At 42.9% G+C, this 23,132-nt stretch overlaps 1 protein-coding gene across 1 annotated transcript in view; it reads right to left on the bottom strand.

Annotated features, from left to right (window-relative positions):
* Positions 1-12,812: 12,812 nt before the first annotated feature.
* Positions 12,813-23,132, bottom strand: part of C2H9orf85 (chromosome 2 C9orf85 homolog) — a 31,428-nt gene continuing 21,108 nt past the window's right edge. Inside the window, exons 3-4 of the mRNA XM_026675305.2 lie at positions 16,473-16,586; positions 12,813-13,906 (exon numbers count right to left, since the gene is read on the bottom strand). Coding sequence (XP_026531090.2) covers positions 13,765-13,906; positions 16,473-16,586 — 256 coding nt within the window. The 3' untranslated portion in view covers positions 12,813-13,764. The remainder of the gene's footprint in view (positions 13,907-16,472; positions 16,587-23,132) is intronic.

The following is a 23,132-nucleotide window of genomic DNA, read 5'->3' as shown; positions in this document are numbered from 1 at the left end:
GGAGCTCACCATGGCAAACCACTCCCAAACCATCACTTTCATCGTGACACTGGTGATGGAGTGGCCTCTAGTTTTGGGACTGACCTGGTTAAAGGGTGGATGTGGTGGACTCCCATGGAAAGGATGAGACACAAGCAAGTGAACTCGGGATGAGAGTCTAGAGCAATTTCTAGTGCTCCCTTTTTATTGAGAATTTTACACATAGTAAGCATTCACATTGTGGATAATAATTAAACATAATACATGGAATTATTTACAATTGTCTGAGCTGCATGATTGTTTCTGGTGTTTACTTTTAATTTCCTTGTTTTATCTAGGTGACCTTTAGGCAGACATGTATGTATAAGGTCTTAGATTAATCATTACTCAATACTGTAGTCAGAGTTATTCCCACAGGTGGACTGGACAGAGAGGACCCTCCGATTCACTAATTGTGAAATGGCCCAGAGGAAGGAGCCCCACCAGGTTGTAATGCCATGCAGTGAGGAAGTAGCTGCTGCTGTGATAAGCAGACTTCTACTGGGTATCTCCAGGGAGTACTGAGACTTAAATGACTTGTTTAGCAAAGCAGCTTCAGATGAACTTCCTCCTCATAGACTTCCAGACTGTGCCATCAAGATTCTACCAGGGGCCAACTACCCAAGCCAAAACTTTACTTCATGACCTCCCGGGAGCTGGATGAACCGTGCCAGTTCATCAAACGTGCTAGACCCAAGGTGGCCACTCCCAGTATTGTTCTGGGAGGAAAAAAAACCAGCTAATTCTGGCTATACATGGACTATAGAAATTTGAACACTATTTGCAAGGAAAACCTGTGCCCCCTGCCTCTGATGAAGGACATGCTGGCCCATTTGGCGAAGGGGAGGATTTTTTTCCAAGTTAGATTTAAGGGAGACTTATTACCGGATCTGGATTTGGGAGGGGGATGAATGGAAGACAGTGTTTAATTGCCTGTTGGGGTGTTTTCAGTTCAAAGTTTTGCCATTCAGGTTCCAAGGTGCTCCTGCCATTTTCATGCAGCTGATTAACAAAATGTTGCATGAGTACTTGTACAAAGGGTTTTTGGTTTATCTTGAAGACATATTGATTTGCACTGAAACTAAGGCGGAACATGTTAAGTTAGTGCAGGAAGTCTTGAAAAAGCTACAGGCAGCTAAGTTATTTGCCAAACTTTCCAAATGTGAATTTCACCAAGACAAAATAGATTACTTGGGATACCAAATCTCCCACCAAGGGCTGGAAATGGATCCCACAAAAGTCAGAACGTTACTTGAGTGGTAAACTACTTGCACCCACAAGCAATTACAGAGCTTCCTGGGTTTTGCTAACTTCTATCAGCAATTTATCCACTCTTTTGCCCAGATTAAGTCCAGCCAAAAGCAGACCAATGGTAGTCCACAGAGCAATGCCCAATGAGTCCACAAGGCATTTGAAAGTTTCCCAAATGAGACAAATCCATCAGGCAAAATTAAATCCACAGCACAAGAGAATTCACGAGGCAAGAAAATTCCAGAGTTCACAAGTTCACAATCTAAAGTCAAAGTAGGAATCACAACAACCAGGAAACATGCAACGAGGAAATGAACACATTATTCCCAGCATCATCACCATCTGTTTACTGTGCTAAATAGCCAGCTTCTGGTGCAGCCCATCAAGAGGGACAAGGCTGCCTGCTCTTGAGTAGTCAGACTGACCTTCACCACTCCTGCCTTTTCTTTGCTCTATGTGTTCTCAGATCAGTTGCAGAAGGCAGTTCTTCTTCCTCATCGCTGACTGGCTGCAGCTGTGTGATTTTCCACCTGAAGCTTCAGGTTTGTCCTGCTGCAGTTGTGCTTCAGCCAAATCACTCTCAGCTGGCTACTTGGCACCATTGATCAACTCCCATCCTGTGTGCCTGGGACTGGTTCATCCTGGTCAGAACTGGCATCTGGAAAGTGTCTGGGGGAGTTTTCACGGAAGTCACTTTTTTCAGTGCTGTTGTAACTTTGAACCATCACTAAACTAAGTTGTAAGTCAACAATTACCTGTACCTCTGGACAAGAAGCTGTCCAGAAAATGTTGTACCATGGGATTCCTTTCATTGCATATAAATTTCATTACAATTTATATTGTTTTATTTGTTTTCCTAGTATGTTTTGATTGCATATTAGTAACCTATGTATGATTTGATTGCTTATAGTAATCTATGACTATTACTAAGCATTGAATCTTATGATTCTTGATGAATGTAGTTTATTTTTTCTTTATTTACACTGAGAGCATATGCACCAAAGACAAATTCCTTGTGTGTCCAATCACACTTGGCCAATAAAGAATTCTATTCTATTCTATTCTACTCTACTCTATTCTATTCTATTGGGTAGATTGGCTCTAAACTGTTTCCCTTTAGTTTCTGTTTGTGAGTGGCCAAACAGAATATGTCTATGATCAGTTAAGAATATTTTTCAGCATAGAGTGGCAAAATAAAACATATTATTAAAAACAACAAGAAGTATGTTTCTTATATCTCACTTATACCATTAATTTGTATGAAATAGGACAAACGTAAACAGGAGCATTGTCAGATATTACATGGTCTATCCATATTTGCTTTTATGCGAGGGAAGAAGTATTCATATTAGTGAGGACAAATATAGTACTTCACCATTGAGGAATTGTCATACCAGTTTTTACAAAATAACACATAGTTCAAAGGAATTCTGACTCTCTTGAGACTGTCATTAATCTTGAGATTAATGAATTTTTACAGTTAGACAGTCTTAAGCATAAGCTTTCTTGCCTTTGAGTGACATCTAGTGTCCTAAATGAAATTCTGCACAATATGTACAGCATGTAATGTGAAATGTTGAATCAAGACAATAGGTAGACTAAACCTGCAAACAAATAAACAAAAAACAGTTTTCTGTAGAAATTATGTTTTTATTTTATTATTGTTAAATTTATATGCCGCCCCTCTCGTTTTGAAGTGACTCTAGAAACTTTATAAAGAAATGGATATTCATTAAATGCATCAGTTAATCTTTTCACATACAAGAAATACATGTATAGTTTTCCCAATCCTTAATTATTCATCAACTATGCATACGGACAAAGTAATTATTTTACTTTGTACCAAATGTTTTCATTTTACTCAGTAATGAATTGCTCATTTCCACTTCTAGTTCAGGGAACAAATGAGATGAGAGCCACAGAGGTTGCAAGCCAGTACGATTGAACAATCACAATTAATTAGAGATTTATCAGAGGTTGATTAAACAAGTCCCTGCAACTCCAACTAGCATGACCCAAAGTGAGGGCTCCTGGGCATTTTAATTCAGAAATATTTGGAGGGGGATGTCTGGTTCATCTAATGTAGGTTAATCAAGCTCGCCCTGGGTTGGACTAGTTTATGGCAAAAAAAGACTGAATGGACCCTGATTTTATGTAAAACCATGGTTTATTTGTCTATTACTTAAACAATGTAAAAGAGACTTTCTTGATATGAGACAAAGATGGATGCAGCATTTTTCTTAATCAATACTGAATTGGATGGGGGAAATACAGTAATAGATGTTGTCTCCTTATAATCTCTCTCTCCCTCTCCTCTCTCTCTCTCTCTCTCTCTCTCTCTCTCTCTCTCTCTCGTGTGTGTGTGTGTGTGTGTGTGTGTGTACTGCTTTATACCAAACTCAGTCTCTTTCAGACTATGTGCAAAAAGTAGCTGCTAGGGCTTATTATTACACTGTATAACCCATAAAAATGCCATGTGAGAGATTGGCCACTGAATGGAAACTCTTTAAAAACAGGAATTCAGTACTAAATATCTGCTAGAACTGGCAGAGGATTGAATCAAGAAAATTTGCTTAAGATTTCTACAAATTACAAATGCTTCAGCAATAAATATTATTTTTTCCTCATATACTATTCAATAATATATCACCCATAATACAATCACCCAGTCAATTACAGAGTACAACAGCCAACATGATATAAGAAACGGGGCAATGTACAAAGGGAAAGCTGGCGTGGCACATACCATATTATAAAAGAAACAGATTCAGTGGAAATTCACAATATATTCCCCCTTCTCCAAACAGTACTGGGAAAGAATGTAATTATTTAGTAACAACTGTCCAAGTGCATAAATATATATTTATACAAATATAAAGCACATGTGCAGAAGCAAGAATAGTGCTAAAATTTATATATTTGTTCTTGTATTTTCTAAAAAGGTAACTATTGGATAAAAATGATACTTTTCCTAAGACATTCAGGAAAAGTGATCAAGTGAGAAATAATTGAGGTTAAATATCTATTTTACATAAGGGCATCAATAAATGAGGAATAAACATGAGGAATAAACAAACAATAATTCTATCTTGTCTTGTTTCAGCCTCAGCCTTTTCCATCTTATCCCAGCCTCCAAATGCTGGGGCAAGATATTGATAGAATCACTTAAGCAAAATAAGTCAGGCTCTGGTCACTTCCAGAATAGATTACTGTAATGCGTGCTACATGCCTTTGAAGAGCATCTAGAACACAGGTGTCAAACTCACTGCGTCATGTGACATATCATGATGTTTTTCCCTTTGTGGAACTGGGGTGGGCATGGACTGTGCATGATGCATCCAGTCCTCAGGCCGCCAGTTTGACACCCCTGATCTAGAAGCTTGCAAGCGAATGCAGAATGTGGTTGCATGGACAGTTACGTGTGCCTTTAAGATGGTCAGCATTTTACCTCTGTTCACAAGCTGCATTGGTTGCCAATTTGCTACTGGGTGCACTTCAAGGTGCTGGTTTTAATCTTTAAATCCCTTCATGACATGTTACTTGAAAGACCTTCTATCCCTAGTTACATCTACCCATCCCATCAGAACTAGCAGAAGAGGTATGGTCTGGGTCTTGTTTATTAAGGAATTGCATCTAGTGGGACCGGGCAGATGTGCCTTTTCTACTTCGCCTCGCCCTTTGGAACACCAATCAACCCCAAGATGAGGTTAACCTAAACCCTGTTAGCCTCCTGGAAGGCCTTGAAAAATAATTCTTCCTTCAGGATCCCATGGCAAGAGGGGTCAAGTGAGGCCGAATGAGGGCTGTCCTCCTGTAATCTTGGGTTTTGTATGTTTTTATTCCTTTCTGTTTTTTTTATATTATGATATGATTTTAATTGTTATTTTGCTTGTAAGCAGCCCAAAGTGACTTTTTGTGAGATAGGCAGCTATATAAATTTTCCAAATAAATAAAAAAATAAATGGATAGCACCAGTGTGTTGTTAATACACCAAATCAGTTTTTCCAATGTTTCAGGTAGATTTTAAAGATTATGGAAGAGACCAAGTCTTGTGACACCTCACAAACAAGTGGCTGTTTGGACAACCCCTTATTTCCCACAATTGGCCAATGGAGCAAAGAGGTGCAACGCAATGCCTCCAACTCCAACATGGATAAGGATAACATGGAGCATGTTCAAGTTGTATTAGAACTAGGTCTTCCCCCTGCCCCACCTACTTCCTCTAGATCAGTGCTCCCCAACCTTTTTTGTACCAGGGACCAGTTTCACGATTATTCATTCTTTGCGGCCTGGTACAAAATGATCCACGGACCGGTACCGGCATCAGCACGCACGACCAAGGCAAGGCGAACCGAGCGACTGGCCAGCCAGCTGTCCCCCGCTTCTCCCCGCCACCTTCAACTCCTCCTTTGTACCTTCTCGCGGTTGATGGGCTTTTCGGGCTCTTTCTTAATCTCCTCCTAAATAACGCGAGACTCCACCACCATCGGGACGGCTCTTCGTTCAAAGCCGCCCCCCCCCTTAGATGAAACTAAGGCGCGAGTATTCCTTCAGCACCCAAACGCCGCTTTCCAACTGACGACCGACAAGCTCACCCGGAAGCACTTTCTCAAGCGCCGTCAAAACAAGATGGCGGCGCCCAAGCAAAGTAGGCCCTACTTTCATTCTTTGTGGCCCGGTACAAAATGATCCACGGACCAGTACCGGTCCGGGGCCCGGTGGTTGGGGACCCCTGCTCTAGATGCTCTGTACCTGAACTGAGACTAATTTCAACGGGGTTTCCCTGAAAGGAATATTAGAGATTGGGTGATAATTATCTGTTGGTAGTATGCAATAGTCTCAGGATTAAAGAGGGTTTTTTGTGGGACCAAAATCAGACTTGGGGTCTTGAGGGTTGATTAAAAGACAGGCTTTCCTGAGCTGTCAACAAATGAACATGCAGATGCCATTAAATAGAGAAGGAGGAGATTTTTGAGCATTCCTAGAGTTGTTTTTTATAGGGAGGTCTGGTGACACAGGAATAGCCTAGAAGTGAAACCACAGAAAGAAGTTTCACAAGAGGAGGGATAAAACAGAAGAGATGGGTGTGTGTGTGTGGGGGACACACTTCCATTTAAAATTGTCTGTGTAATCCTGAACTGGTAGTTTGTTATGCTAAGGCTGCTTGTATATAGTATAGCAGGGGTGCGTAACCTTGGCAACTTTAATAGTTGTGGATTTCAACTCCCATAATTCTCCAGACTTTTTCTTACATGTCCTACTGTTCATTAAACTGAAAAAAAGAGAATTTCATTATCTCTTGTTGTGCAGATATAAATAACAATTCTCTGTCATCCTGTATTTTCTAATCAAGACACTTTTTATTCCAAATTACAACTTTCTGTTGCTGGCCATTGATGGCTGATACTCTTTATCCAAGACAGCTATATTATGAATATTTATTTTTAAATGGGATAATCTGATACTGAATTAATATTTTAATCCTGCTGCTTACAATTAAGAGAAAACCCTTTAAGAAGGGCTGCTGTATTCAAATCTCCAACAGCTGCCTCTGAAACTGTATGCAATTGTTATCTTAAATGGTTTTGTGTGTGAGAGAGATGAGGTTTCAGCATCTCATTGTTTATGAAATAATTATGTTCCTCATATTGTGATTGGCTTTTCCATTGGAGGTGTGGAATATGAGGTTAAGTTACCTAAGGTCAGTGTTAGGGATAACATTGTTTACCTAACTTAGTTTGGGTAAAATAATATATAAACTATGTTAGTGAGTTTAAGTGTATGAATCACTTTAAACTGTAAACCAAGTTTTTGGGTGCGGTTGTAAAATCACCATAAGAGGGAGCAAGAGAACTCACTGTTTGCCCTGGCTTTTACTGGAATGCTGACAATGGATTGATGGTGATAACTGCGTGTTTACTGAGAGAAGAAAAGGGGTTTGATTTTTCTTCATATCTCTGACTGCAAAAGAGATATATCACAGGACTGATTGATTGTAAGTTTACTGACCTCTTTTTCGACACTGGACTTTGCAAACTGAATAACCCCCGGATGGACTGAACTTAGTGTATGATATATGGACTGTTTTGACTATGCTATAACTCTTGCTGGAATAAAAACTATTTAACTTGCACAGTGTATCTGTCTTACTGAGTGTAAACTACTACAACGTTTTGTCTCACATATCTGCCTGCCTGCTAGACTGCCGTTGCACGTTCTGCTAGGGTGTATATTCCTAACAGTCAGTATAAACAAGTGGTCATGTTCAATTGTTTCTATGTTGAGTTGTCTGTCTACCCATTTGTGGCTTAAATGGATCACAGAAAAAATGTGAAAACCTGGAATAGCTGGAAACCATTCAGTTAAGAATGAACAAACTCTGCAAACAGAGCTAGAACATGGTCTCCATCTCTGTAGATGATTATAGATAATCCTCACTTACTGTCTGCCGTGTTTAATGACCAAAGTTGCAACAGTTGGAAAAAAGAGGTTTGCAACCAATGCTCGCATTTGCAAGCACTCACTGAAGGGTTTCTGTAAGTTACATGATCAACATTCAGGCACTTGGCAACTGGGCGACATTTACAATCCTTACTGCATCCCACAGTCATGTGATCACCATTTGTGCACTTCACAACCAGCTTCTGACAAGCAGAGTCAATGGAGAAATTGACAATAAAATTGCAAGCTGTGGTCATGTGATGTTTTGCTTAACAGCTAAAGTGATTCAATTAATGACTGAAGCAGAAATTGGATGAACCTCCTGCCTTTCGCAGAGGTCATGTACAATAATGCTGTTCACAGAAGCACAGGACTAACCCCCTTCAAAGTAGTGAGTGGTATGGACTTTGTCCCAATGCCTGAGTATCCAAGAGATCCCCCCTCCTCAGTCAGCCTGACTGATTGGATATCAACACTGAAAACAACTTATCAAAAAAGCACTGGCAAAAGCAGCACAGATCTATAAGAGACAGGCAGACAAACATTGAGCCCTGCAACGGCCATTCCAGTTGGGGGAGAAGGTCTACCTCTCTACCAAATACCTGAGGTTAAGATTCCCTAGCAAGTAATTCAGGCCAAAGTTCATGGGACCATTCCCCTTAGTAAAGATCATCAACCCAGTCATGGTGCAATTGAAGTTGCCCCGATTTCTAGGGAAAATACACCCGGTATTCCATAGTAGTCTATTAAAACCTGTGATTGGATCAATGCTGAGGCCCATACCTCGTGAGCCCCCAGATCCCATGGTCATAGGAGGTCAAACCCATTATGAGATGCAGCAAATCCTTGGTTCAAGGTGACACAGGAGACAACTCCAATATTTAATCAAGTGGAAGGGCTACCCCTTATCAGAGGCATCATGGGTAAAGAGTAGGAACATCCAAGCCAATCACCTTCTAGCAAGGTTCCATGCAGAAAATCCAACCAAGCCTGGGGTGGCGGGGTTCGTGAGCATAAGCTTCCATATCTGCAATCAATTTGTTTTTGTGTGTGTTGTACAGGTCACCTTCAAGAAGTGAGGGGAGCCGAATGTCAACTCATAAAACATTTTGTATACATGTTTTATAGTTGTCAACAGAAAGAAGGGGGGAGTTTCAAAGAGCAGGCAGCAGTGTGGAATCGAAAGTAGATTCCATTCATATTTTCTTCAGAGACTGATTAGATGACTGAAGCTTCTGCTGCACAAAAATCTAATTGGAGAGCATGATTGATGACTCTTGGTTATGGATGTGTTTTGTTGGATGATACACCCAAGAGGGGTGGGGGGGGGGAAGCAGGATCAAGGGTAACAGTAAATTACCTATCTCAGAGTTGACTATGCCCAAGCTAATGCCGGAATGTTAACTTCTAATAAACCCTTTTCAGTTTTGGGAGTCTGGCTCGAGGCTCATGATTTAATTGGAGTAACTGCTGGAATCCTGACAGATAGCCAACTCTCTCATTGTGTATACAAAATGTTTTATGAGTTGACACTGGGACCGTCAAATGGTTTTCTTACTAAGCAACAAAATTGCCAGTCCCAATTGTGATTGGCAAGCGAGGACTAGTCGTTTGAAGAAAGGTTAACCGTATCATTGTAAACAATAAAAATAGGGCTGTGATAATGCAGTTGGAATGAACTGAACAATTTCTGCAGTTTCCCTCTTAATGACTGTAAACAAGGCTGCTTGAACATTTTGAACTGGCCTTATGCTATATGTCACGTGAGGCTTCCCCAGCCAGCAATGGTGTAAACAAGAAACAAGTTTTAATAGAAAGTTTCTGCCAGACATAGGTAAGGGATAACAAAAATGTCGCACTGCAGGAAGAAGAAAAATTGTTATTCTTCCCCTCCCAATTCCTGTTTTGTCCTGCTTGGTGTGCCATCTGCTTGTGCTGCTTTGCCATCTGAACTATTAAGTTTAGTCACTCGTATTGTAGCAAAAGCTGCCTTTTATTTCTCAGAGATTGCTTGCTCTGTGACATATTTTTCTGACCTTGTCAGGATTTCCTTTCACCTTTAGGGTATTAGACCATGTCTTTAGCCATTTTTTTCCAGCAGTATCCCAGCTTGTTAGGAGGAAGTTCGTCAATTGTATATGAGCCTCTAGAGTAAACATCGCTGCACAGAACAGTAAAGACTTTAGTTTCTCGATTTCTTGTCAACATTTCTAGTAGATGCGCTTGTTCTCTGTTACTACCTGACATAAAGATAGTGAAGAGATACATTTCCACCCTTGTTTTCAATGTCTAAAGAGGCCCAAGGAAAATAATAGCTGACCTTTAAGGGCAGTTTTCCAATGTTTCCTTTTTATTTAGCCAGATATCTAAGCAATAAACTACTAGCATTGTCTTATTTAAAAAATAATTCTGGAAACAATTGAATAAAGTATTTTAACTTGATTGTGCTCCAGCTGCTATTACTCTAGTTCAACTTTGCTTTGCATAGTGGAATATTTTTAGCTGTGACTCTGGAATTTTTGCCTAATTGAACATTGAAATTAACAAATATTGTAATTTCATGGATCTCTATTGTGCTTTGTAAGAGGCTGGTACAAAACTCTCCTTAGACTTTTAAGGCTAAAATTATCATCATTAACACTCCTTTTTAGTTACAATGCTTGAGTAAGTGGGTGTTCTTTGACTCTTGCCACTTCTGGAAAACTGACTGAAAATGAGCCAGAAAAAGAATCAGACTTCAGGCCAACATTTGGCCCAGAAAATGCCTCAGTCAGTGTAATAGATATCCTAAGTCACAAGAAGAGGAGTGGTTCTCCTGGTGGCATCTGGTACCAGCAGCTAAATTATATCCTCGGTAGGCTGGCAGGCCCTGACTGAGCGCGCTTTGTAATGATCCAAGGATTGTTGATTTCACAGCTCATTTTCTTTTTGGGGAGGGAATGTCTGCATCTGTTAGTTTCATAGCATTTATCTCATTCCCATGATGATAACATCCAGTTCTATTTTCCTTACATAAAAAAAGAACTGAAGCACTGGAAATGCTTTACTCATGCCTGCCATTAGCAATGAGCTAGGTAGTTTAATCAGCCAAACCTTAGTGGATCCAGGAAAGACAAAGGCTATTGGTAAGAGATCCGTATTTCTGACTAGTGTAGATTAGGTTTCTTCTCCTTGGAGTAAAGGTGGTTAAAATCTAGTTTTGCCCCTGGAGATTCAAATCTTTATCTCTATATATTAAGTAGTTTATCCTGTAACAATATCACAAAAAGCCCAATCTTTTCTTCCATTAAGCTAACGAAATACATAAGATTGCAACTTAATATGGTCCAAATGTTAAGTTATGAGTTATTATATAGCCATGATCAAATTAAACATGATTAAGAAACAAAACTGGCCAAGATTTGCATTTACCTATTACTAATACTTCTATGCTGCTTCATCTTGCAGACTCTGAGTGGCATTCAATCATTACAAAAATGTTTTTACACTTTTAAAATTGCAACCACATAAATAGAAACAAGCAATAACCACCATCTACCAGCAAGCCAGATCTTAGCAAAAACCCCAAAGACCTTGTGATAACCCTGCAAAAAAACCAGCAAGAGATAACCGATGTTTGAGTTATTTCTAATCCTTGGTTCATTTCCAGGTACAAATCAAGTGGTGTTGCTACTTATCTGTAAAGGCAGGGATAAGAAGCTAAAAGCCAGATATAATCTGTCCCTTCAGTAAGGTTTCTATTTAAAAATCTCCTAGGAAGCAGAGAGATAACGGGTGGCCTAAACATGGAAAACAAAACACGAAACGTGTATCTGCATAGAAAGTGCTATGCCTATAAAAGAATGAGAAACACACGGACTTGCATTCCTTCAAATAAATCACCTCTGCTTTCATATCTGGTTCATAGATCTTCACAAAGCCTTGAGAACTTTGCAAGACTGAAGGCTGGTAGGAAAAGCGCCCCTTGATATGGATTCCTTGTTGTTCCTTCTATCCCCAAGATTTCCTCCCCAGTTTATTTCTTCCGTTTCTCCTTATATCCAGCAACTATGATGTGTTGGAATGTCTCCATATGCCCCTTGGTATGCTGATTTCCTATTTCATGAGGCCTATAGCAAGTGTATTAAATGTGATAGTAGCAAGTTGCCTCCTACAGACATAAATTCCCCTGGTCTCCTTTGTGTGGGGGAATGAGGATTGCAAGGGGGAAAAGATCTTTCAGCCATGGGACAATCTCCCTCAATTACTGGTCTGACTGCAGTTCCAATCATTCAAGGACGTTTTGAAATTATGGCACAACTTCCATCCGCCTGGCTTCTGGCTCCAAGTTATATCGAGTCACTACCAAAATCAATTTATTTGGCTCTGTAGTGCCGGCTATGGAGTATGGATGCTGCTGCTTTAAGGTTGTATTTAAAAAAAAAAATTCCAAGCAACAACCAGAAATTATATAAATACTTAATAAATTGAGATAGTACAGCAGCAAAATGCAATTGATTTTGTTGCTGCATTTTTAATAGTAGGGCTATAAATGTCTCAAAAATGACTCAGGAGAAAAAAAGACATTATCTCCTACATGAACATACCTATAAGAATGTTTTGTTTCAGGAAATCACCCTGATCAACATCAAGGCCATGTCTATTCATTAAGCTAGAACTAGTATATAAATAAGTAATATCAAAATATAAGTCCAGTTGTCTGCTGTGGTGATAGGCAAGCAAGGCACAAAACCAGAGGTGGGATTCTACTGGTTCGGCCCGGTTCTCCCAAACCGGTAACTCCGAACATCAGCTGAGAGGGAACCAGTTCGCTCTGACAATCTTCTGTTCTTCTGTTTGGCCCACCCGCCAGCCCGGGCTCTAGGCTGTCCTTTATTTCCTGCTTTTTCAACCACAGCTGCTTTGTGCAGCAGGAGAAGATGAGAGGCTTGCAGGAGAAGATGATTTTTAAATGCTGCGCATGCACGCGCTCACCAAACTGGTTATTACACCGGTTGAATCACACCCCTGTACAAAACTGTCATCATACATATTATATTTACATGTTAAGCAGTTATCATCATTGCTGCTTTTAAACTCACCACAATAAATACAATCCAAACTGCTCTTATACTACTATAATTTATTTCTTTAATTTTCTCCAAACCAAGGATAGGAAGGATACAAAACATATTTATTGTAAAAGCAACTGGTTTCCTTCTCCAATCTGACAATTCATTTTCCAAATGAAAGTAATTACAGTTTAGAAAGGATCTGTTACTTGTCTTGATAATGTTTTTTATCTTTATCAGTATGGCCATTATGTCTTAGCAAAAGCAATAGACTTATATACCGCTCCATAGTACTTTACAGTACACTCTGGGTGGTTTACAATGTCAGCATATTGTCTCCAACAATCTGTGTCATTTTAACTCCCTGGAAGGCTAAAAGTATGAAAGGCTGAGTCAAGCCTGAGCCCCATCAGGATTGAAATCTGAGCTGTAGGCCGAGTTTGCCTGCAACACTGCATTCTAACCACGGCACCACCAGGGCTCCTGGCACTTAGGCACTGTGCAAAGGGTTTGAAGTGAAACGGCTAGATTCTTTCGTGTTCTTGTTTTAGGTTTCACAGAATAGATAAGATTGGCCTCTGTTTATTATATATTTTATTCCGTGTGTGTGTGTGTGTGCACGTGTGTATATTACAAAATGCCCTCACAATGCTTTACAGGATCAGTGGTATTCAAGTAAGGCTGAGGGAGAAACAATTTAATGGCAGAAGAGGCAAGAAGACAAACAATAAAATACTTTAAAGTCAGATATGGGATACCATGCTTGTTGCTATTAACTTATGAAATAAAAAAGTTATCCTAACAACCGAAGTTTTAAGCAAATTTGGTTCTTGAAGAAAACGGAATCATAAGATTTGTGAAAACTGTTTCCAGATGCCATGAATTCCACACACAGCAAAAATGTCCAACAAATCATTTAGAAAGAAATGAAACGATGCCTAAAAGCTTTGTTTTGAAGAAATCGTTTAGATCCCTGTAGTTTTCAGTTTAAGTTTTTAATCTGTTACATGAGTAAATCCAGATCTTCATCTTCCAAGCCACTTAAATTTGTTTCATCGTCTTTCTCAAATACATCCTTTCTGTCATTCTGTCTTTGATGGTTTTGGAAAGGCTTTTGCTCAGTATGCTGTAGATTTGTCTGAATTCTATGAAAAAAGAAAGATAGTAATATTTATTAGGTTTTATTACTGGTAGGAAAGGAAAAGGAACTTTTATCTATTCCTCCATGTGGCACAAATCTAATGTAAGAATGGACAGAGTGTTACCCGGAGCTTGGTGAAGCAGGCAAAGTAAGGTCTCAGGATGGCTAAGGAGACATGCCAGTACAAGCATAACATTCTTTCTACTAGAATGTTCACGTACAATGCAGCACTTCACCAATGACACAAAAGATACCATCTGCTTCTATAATGATACACTGCCAAAATCTAAAACTGTTTAGTGTTCCACATTGCAAATCTTCCATAATTTTAGCTGTAGGCTATTGGTAGAAATACATCATATATTTTTGGGAATATGTGTATATCTCACCAAAGGAGAGAAAATACTATTATTAAATACTATTTTAAATGTTTTAATGTTTTAAATGTTCTAAATCAGGCTTGTCCAACCCGCGGCCCATGGGCCGCATGCGGCCCAGGTCGCATCGTAATGCGGCCCAGTGCCCACCCCAACCTTCTGACAAGAGCCAGCGAGGAGGAGGAGGAGAGGCAGGCGCGAGGCGGGGCGAGGCGAGCGCCACGCCAAGCAGCAACAGAAAAGGCAGGCGCCGCCTTTGCTGCTTCTGCCCCCGCCGCCGCCGCCGCTTCTGCCCCCGCTTATTTATTAAATGTGCGGCCCAAACCAAATTTTCACCTTTTAATGTGGCCCAGGGAAGGTGAAAGGTTGGACACCCCTGTTCTAAATGATAAAACGCTGATTATTTAACAGTTTACAGAAACAATACTAAACAATACTTATGCCAAAGTGGAAATGCGAATGATTTGAAGAATTACAGAGACACTGAAGGGGAGCTACAACAGATCTGGACAAGGAACCCTAGGAAAAGGAAAACATCACAGGGCTGGGGGAATAAAAAGGAAAAAAAAAACCACCACTTTGTACTCAGCTATTGACCTTTCTATTTGTTCTTCTCTTGAACCAGTTCATTAAATTTGTTCTTAAGTTAAGTCATCTAGAACTGGATATAGTATTACAAATTTGACCATGTTGAATGGAATGGAATGGTTACTTTTGGTAACCCATCAAACTTCCTTTAATTTCCTTTTTTCTTTTTTTTTAGTAGCTTGTTCTTTCACAATGAGTTTATGGTTAAGATACCCTGATCCTTTTCTACAATACCATTTCCAAAGCAGATATCCTAATCTGATACTTATGTCTATTTTTCCTAACCTGAACACATTTTAATTTACATACCTATCTTATTAATTTCAATACAATATCATAGCCTCTTGGAATTCTGTTGAATATTGATTTTGCCTTTTCTGGTATCAACTACCATTCTTAGCTTTGACTTTTATGGAATCTCTTTATATTCACAGCTAGATCATATACAATTATGAACATTATCTTAGAGATATAACAAAATATGCTGAATATCACAAAGTGGAAGTAAAAGTTTCATGGCATTCTACGTTAAGCCTACTCCCATATGTTCATGTACAGCCATTCATGAATATATTTGCTTAAAACAGGAACATCCAAGGAATATTTTGCCATCTTGTTTCTAAGGCCATCATGTTTTCAGCATCAGATGTAAGACTGGTCGACCTAATTTTTAATATTGGTATGTATATACAGAATGTATGTGTAAAATATATTTTATCAAAACCATAATTACAAACTTCAAATCAAAACAATGTCATACACTCAACTTCCACTCCATTTACACTTACTTCTACTTCTACTCCAAGAAGAAGGAAAAATCCCAGGTGTGGGAGTACATACCCAATTTATAAGGGGTTTCTCTCCTCAGCTTGAACACAAAAGGTGTTCAACCCACATCACATGACTCTGGCAATGTACAACACAGTACAGCAAGCCCTTGCTTAACTGTAATAATTTGGATTGAAATTTCTGTTACTAAGTGATATGGTGATAGCATAAAATAGAATAGAATTCTTTATTGGCCAAGTGTGATTGGACACACAAGGAATTTGTCTTGGTGCAAATGCTCAGTGTACATAAAAGAAAAGATACATTCATCAAGAGTCAAGAATCGTAAGGTACAACACAAAATAAGAGTCATAGAGTATAATAAGCAATCAAATCATACTAGGAAACAGTCCATATAGATTGTAAGGATGCAAGCGACAAAGTTACAGTCATACAGTCACAAGTAGGAGGGTGTGGGTGATAAGGAGTGATGAGAAGGTTAATAGTAATAGTAGTGCAGACTTCGTAAATAGTTGTTGAGGGAATTATTTGTTCATGTGATCAGAATGCTTAGCAGCAGTAATCTCAGCAGTCCCTGTTTCCATAATTAAGTGATAATCATGGGCCATTAAGCAAGAACCTCGTATGATGACTTGTGACTACCTGTTAGCTCCCACAGATGAAATGTCCTGGCTTCTAATCCGATGTGCCCTCCCACCTTGTCTGGTGCCAAGATCTTAAGCAGGCCATCTCTTAATGACCTCATAGGACAGACAGAATTATTGGATATTGTAACGTAATCATTAAATAATTTTATGGAGTTATAGGAAATCTTACGGAATCACGATGTCTTCCCTCTTTCCACACTTAGCACACAGCTCCAGTGTGCAGGCACATGACCTGCAGATAATATGGTAAGAATCCTTTACTGTCTTTTGCAGACATTTTATGCTATTAAGAGAAAAAGAATTAAAGCTGAATTAAAATATTTCATATGGCTATTTGACACAAAGCATTATAAATTAGAAACCTGTGAAATCTTAAATACAATTTCTCCAAGTATCATATACTTAAAAAAAAGATATTATTTGTAAAACTTATAAATTTTGAAATGCAGGTAATGGAAGGATAGGTTTTCTTGGGAAGAAAATGAAGTTTGTAATGCCTAATTCCTTATCAATTCTCAGTTCCACAATGTTCTTGAACAAACTGTTAATTGTTCTTAAAATATGTTGTTTGAGTAGATATCAAGTTAAATTTTAAAGTGACAATAAAACAAATGTATCTTTGAGATTGGGCGTTGGTTCTTACCTGACACGCCATTTCTCTGGGAGCCGTGAGGATCATCCAGTGTGTGGGAGGTGCTTCAGTCTGCGTCGTTGTAGGCTGAGCTTAATTACTGAGGATTGCTCCGCCCTTCATCACGTGGCTGCCTTGCAATCCCCAGTTTACGCGAAGTCGAGAGTGAATAGAAAATCCTGCTCTCCTCTTACTATGCTAAAGGGTTCATTGGCGAAACAAGACCCCACCAGACGGAAAACTAATAAGGGTGGGGCTGGATGATCCTCACGGCTCCCAGAGAAATGGCGTGTCAGGTAAGAACCAACGCCCATTCTCCTGGAAGCCGTTCGGATCATCCAGTGTGTGGGACATACCAAAGCTTGGCTGTCCTATGGGGGGACTCCGTCTGGTTCTGTGACCCCTGTGGTTCCTCGAGGACTCGCTGGAGGACTCTTCTACCAAACGAAGCCTCCACCGAGGTAAATATGTCGATCTTATAATGTCTAATGAAGGGAGATGGGAAGGCCCAAGTGGCCGTCCGACCAATACCAGCAATTGGAGCCTGAGTGGCCCCAGCTGCAGAGGTAGCAGCACTTCTGGTGGAGTGTGCCGTTATTCCGCTGGGAACCGGCAGGGCCTGGGACAAGTACGCCTTGGAAATAGTAGCGCTAATCCAGCGGCCGATGGTTGACGGGGACACTTTGTGGCCTAATGATATGGGCTGAAAGGAGAGGAAAGGTATTCGGATCTCCTGAAGGGTTGGGTACGTTTAATGTAAATGCGGAGGGCCCGTCTAACGTCCAGGGTGTGCCAGAGCTTCTCCCTTTCCCACGGGGGATCGGGGCAGAAGTTCGGAAGTGTAAGTTCCTGTGCCCTGTGGAAGGTTGAGTTGACCTTGGGCAAGAAGGTAGGGCCCGGCCGGAGAACTACCCGGTCGGCATGGAAGATGCAAAGGTCCTACCTCACCAACAAGGCTGCTATCTCTGATATTCGGCGAGCCGAGGTAATGGCCACCAGGAACACGACTATGTACGTTAGGAACTGGAGAGTGGATACCCTGAGAGGCTCAAGGGGTGTTTAATAAGGGCCACCAGGACCTTATTGAGGTCCCCGGTAGGGTATCTGTGAACCGTTGGGGGACAAAGTTGGTGGTTCCCCTGAGGAATGCCCTGATGCGAGGGTGGAGGGAAGGGACCCCAGATTGTCAAAACAATGACGGTTGAAAGGGCTGCGACCTGATGCCTCAGGGAGTTCGGAGAAAGACCTTTCCTCAGACCCTCTTGGAGGAATGTCAACACTTGAGCGATGGAGGGTGAAAGCGGGTTGACCTGGAACCCCTGGCACCCTTGCAGAAACTATTCCAAGTGGCATTGTATATCCGGGTTGTGGAGGGCGCCTGGCGGCTAGAATAGTATCGATAACCTGGTCAGAAACTGCCCCTTTCTTAAACGCTCCCGCTCAACCTCCAAACTGCTAACAGGAGCCACTGAGGATCCGGGTGCTGGAGGGGACCCTGAGAAAGGGATATCCTGATCGGAGGGATTTTCCAGGGAGGGGCCACCGATAGGTTGCGGAGGTCCGCAAGCCATGGGCGCCTGGGCCAGTAGGGTGCCACCAGAATCAGTTCTGCTTTCTCGGAGATGAGCTTCTGGATGACTCTGGGGACCAGGGCTAAAGGGATGCATATAGAAGCCCTGATGGCCAGGGGCAACGGAGGGCATTGTAGTTCTCGGCCCCGTGGGAGGGGTACCTCGAGAAAGCCTGGGGAGTCGAGTGTTGAGGGGGAATGCGAAGGGGTCCACTAACGGGAGACCGACCAGCTTGGTCGCTTCCCTGAACAGTGACGGGTGGAGGCGCCACTTGGGCTGGTCCACCGTGGTCCTGCTCAACCAGTCTGCTTGGGTGTTTAAGTCCCCTGAGATGTGCTCGGCTTTGAGAGTGAGGGATTGCGCTCCGCCCAATGGCAGAGGCGCTCGGCCTCTCTCATCAAACGGATGGACTGGTGCCCCCTTGTCGGTTGGCATGGGCCTTGGTCGTGATGTTGTCCGCGAGTATGAGGACATGCCGCCCGCGTACCTGAGGGAGGAAGTTGCGCAGGGCCAGGTGGATGGCGCGGAGTTCCAACCAGTTTATACTGCATGCTCGTTCTACCTGAGACCATGTGCCCTGAGTCGAGAGCGAGTGGATGTGATCGCCCCATCCGGACAGGCTGGCGTCTGTGGTGAGGGTGAGGCGTTGGGGCTCCTTGAAGCCATGTCCCTTGTTGATGGCGGGACTGGTACCCAGAGGAGAGACGTGAGGACCCTTGAAGGCACCTTGACCGTGGCCTTTGAATTGCTTCTGCAGGACCGTTGGAACGGGAGCAGGAACCACTGTAGGGACCTGGTGTGTAACCGGGCCCAGGGAACAATGGAAATACATGAGACCATTTTACCTAGTAGCTTAGACAATTCTAAAGGTGTTACCCTTCTTGAACGTCTGACTTGTTTGACGGTTTCCTGAATGTTAAGGAATCTTTCCGAGGAAGGGAAAACCTTTCCTCGAACTGAGTTAATGACGGACCCCAAGGGTGATCCGTGTAGGTGGTAACAGTCGGCTCTTTTGCCAGTTTGCCAGGAACCCATGGTCTTGGAGGGCAGAGAGGGTAGCTCTGACATCCTTCCCTGCTTAGAGTCTGGGGTGGGACAGGACGAGGATGTCATCCAGGTAACAATGGAGACGAACCGGAGGTTCCTGCGGGGCCGCCAGAGACGCGAGGACCTTAGTGAAGATCCTCGGGCAGGGGCCAACCCAAAGGGAAGAGCCACATATTGGAAGTGGCGGTGGTTGTAGCAGAATCTAAGGAATATGGAATGGAAGGGCCAGAATGGGAGTGGGGAGACGCCTCTGAAAGGTCTATAGAGGCTAGCCAGTCCCCCTGCCTGATGCCCAGTAGAATGGACTGTAGGGTGTCCATCTTGAACCTGCGGTAGATCAGGTAACGGTTCCGGCGTTTCAGGTCTAGAATCGCCCTCCATCCCCCTGAGGGTTTGGGAATCACGAAGAGGAGGGAGTAAAACCCCTGCCCCCGCTGGGATGGTGTGCTGAATGGCTGAATCCATTGAGTTGTGTTTGGTGGGGTCCCTCGAAGGGGGATGCCATAAAGAAGTCGGGGGCGCTGGAATTCAAGCGCGAGACCAAGCCTGATGGTGCCACGGACCCAGGCATCGGAGTGGGGAATCCCATCGGTCGGCGAAATGCCTGAGGCATCCCTCGATGGGAAGGGAGGAGCAGGGTCTATCTGGTGCGCCAGAGAGGCTTCCCTCCGGGGCCCGTGAAGGGCCGTCTGTAGCTGCCGCCCCTCCTGTTCCTGTAACCTGGATCGGCTCGATCCTGGGGCTGGAATTGCCGGAAGGAGGGGGTCTCGGATACCTGGGCTGGAAGGGGACTGGTAGAAGGGTCGGGAGGAACCTCTCCGAAAGGGCAGAGGCTTTCTTGACTCTGACCTCCGAAAAAAAAGGGGGGAGAAATTTTTTCTTGCTTCAGGTTTCAGATAGCAATGGCTCCAGGGCGGTGCCAAATAGTCTGTCCCCCTTAATGGGGGCAGTGGCCAGCTTAACCTTGTTTTTTATGTCCGCCTGCCAGTGCTAGAGCCAGAGTAGGCGGCGAGCTGTAACGAGAGAGGTTATTACTCGGGCGGAGAACTTAACCGTTGAGGTAATGTACAAGAGCAGGAGAGTCTATCTGAAATATCAGCCTTTACCTGGGATCGAACTCACAGCCTCCTGACTGTGAGGCAAGTGCTCTACCTCTAGGCCACCTGACAAAGGGCTGTGGTAGGTGGCGTCGGCCGAGGTTCCACTGCGGCCGTTAACTTTACGATGTCCTGATGTGCCCTAGTGTTAGAGGGGAAACATGCTGTTTCAGTTGGCGGAGCCACCGGATCGAGGACCTGGTGAAAAGGAAGCGGCCATGGCCGATCTGACAGCCCAGGTGTCAGCCTGATGAGCCCTACTCAACGGCAGTTCGGACCTCTTGTCCTCGGGTTTTAGAGCCTCCAAGGGGTCACTGGGGAGGACGAGGATACTAAGCCAACGAAGGGTTCGTCTACCTCGGGGTGTTAAGCAAGTTGCAGAAGCTCGAATCGAGGTTAAGAACCTCTTGTCCTGGCTGGATGGGGCAGGGGAGCTCTTATAGAGTCCAACTGGTCTGAAACTAGGTCGTGAAATATGAGTGGGGCCGGAATAACTTCCGCCTCCACCACGGGTTGCCTAAAAACGGCGTCCTCTTGTCCCTCTGCCGGAGGGGAGAGCGAGGAGGACTGAACAGATAGGCCAGAAATGCTCTTGGCCTTAAATAGCAGGGATTTAAAATATGTGTGCTTTGAACAAACCCACAAGGTGAGTTGATCGGGGGTGAGGCCCTCGTCCTCGGACATGTCCCCTTCCTTCGGTCTATCTCCGATAGGGGTTCCCCTTGGTGTATGGACCCCCATTCAAGATCTTCCTCCTCCCCGAACCGAACCAGGTCCTCTATAGCCTTCTCCATTTCCCCTTCTGAGCGGGGCTGTCCCCCATAAAGGTACCTGACCATGAGTGGGGTCCAATCTAGGCAAGGACCTGAGTGATGGCGAGACGTGTTCGGGCGCCATCGAGGGGGACCGGACCTGGACATCTGTTAAAGGCCCTCTGCTATCCCCTGGCGGATAGTCTGTTCCATCCATGCCTGCATGTGCGCAGGAATCTCGACAGAGCGGCCTCCTGGCGCAGGCCAGCGGCCGTGGGTGTGAAAGTGGCTTCGAGAGTTCGTCTGGTTGTTGGTTCGGGCACCTGGTGTCCCTGTAAGCTGCGCCTGGAGAGGGAAGAGGAATCTGGAGGAGGGGGGTTGTCTGGAGGTAGAAGGAAGGGGGCTGGGGGCACTGGTTGTGCCTCTCTAGATCACCTGTCAAATTCTTTCTCCAGTGCCCTATGGCGCCTTAGGGCGTCTCTCTGAGAAGCCTTAGAAGTTTCCTTAGAGGCTTCCTTAGCCTGTCTGCGCAGGTGGTAGGACTGAGATCTGGCCTTCAACGAAGGGCCTCTAGTGGAATTGTCATCTGCCATTATAGAAGAAAGGACTATAGCTCCAATTTAAGGCGGTTGGCTCGCCAAGGGTTCTACCTACAACAAAGGCCGGGTGTCCTTTCAGCTGGCCCGCGCCCCCTTTTGGAATTTAGATATGTAAGTTCTACAATATTATTATTGTTATAATTATTGATATAAATATATATACATGCTTATAAGCACTGTATATGTAATCCAATCAGTGTTGGTAATGCGTTATTGCCATGTACCAATAGATATATATGTATATCTCTATATAATATTTCATTATATTATTATTATTATTATTATTATTATTATTATTATTATTATTATTATTATTAATTATTAATTATTAATTATTATTATTATTTATTTTTCATATACAAGAAATCAGGTAAGTACCAACGCCCTTTCTCTCATGAGCTGTTCAGAGCATCCAGAAGTGGGACATACCAAAGCTTGGCCTGTCCTTAGGGAGGGACTCCGTCTGGATCGAAATCCACTCCTAAACTCTATGGACCCTCTGCAGGACTCTTCTGCCAAATGAAGCATCTGCTGAGGTGTAGACATCAATTTTATAATTTCTGACAAAGGGCGATGGTGAAGCCCAAGTCACCGCTCTGCAGATTTCGTCTATGGAAGCCCGAGTGGCCCATGCTGCTGATGTTGCCGCACTCCTTGTCGAGTGGGCTGTAATGCCCTTAGGAACTGAGATGGACTGGCATTCGTAACTTTTAGCTATGGTGGCTCTCAACCATCTACCAATGGTCGTCAACGACACCCTGTGTCCTAAAGTGGATGGGTTGAAGGATAGGAATAGAGCCTCAGATTTTCAAAATGCCGCCGTGTGGTCTAGATAGATGCTTAACGCCCTTCGAACGTCAAGTCGATGCCATTGATGCTCCAGTCTATGAGATGGTTTCGGACAAAAATTTGGAAGCACCAAACTCTGCGCTCTGTGGAAGGCTGGATTTACTTTAGGTATGAACGATGGATCCAGTCTGAGAACCACTCTGTCCGCATGAAACATGCACAGGTCCTTTCTCATCGACAATGCTGCCAACTCGGAAATCCTCCTTGCTGATGTGATCGCAATTAAGAAGACCACCTTATATGTCAAAAATTTGAGACTAGCGGTCCTTAAAGGCTTGAACGG

The sequence above is a fragment of the Notechis scutatus genome, chromosome 2 (genome assembly GCF_049901735.1).
Source record: "Notechis scutatus isolate UNSWTSFEM ecotype Mainland chromosome 2, rNotScu1.2, whole genome shotgun sequence".
Lineage (NCBI taxonomy): Eukaryota > Metazoa > Chordata > Lepidosauria > Squamata > Elapidae > Notechis > Notechis scutatus.
The sequence above is the reverse complement of the archived record's forward strand: the minus strand, read 5'-3'. Positions and strand labels throughout refer to the sequence as shown.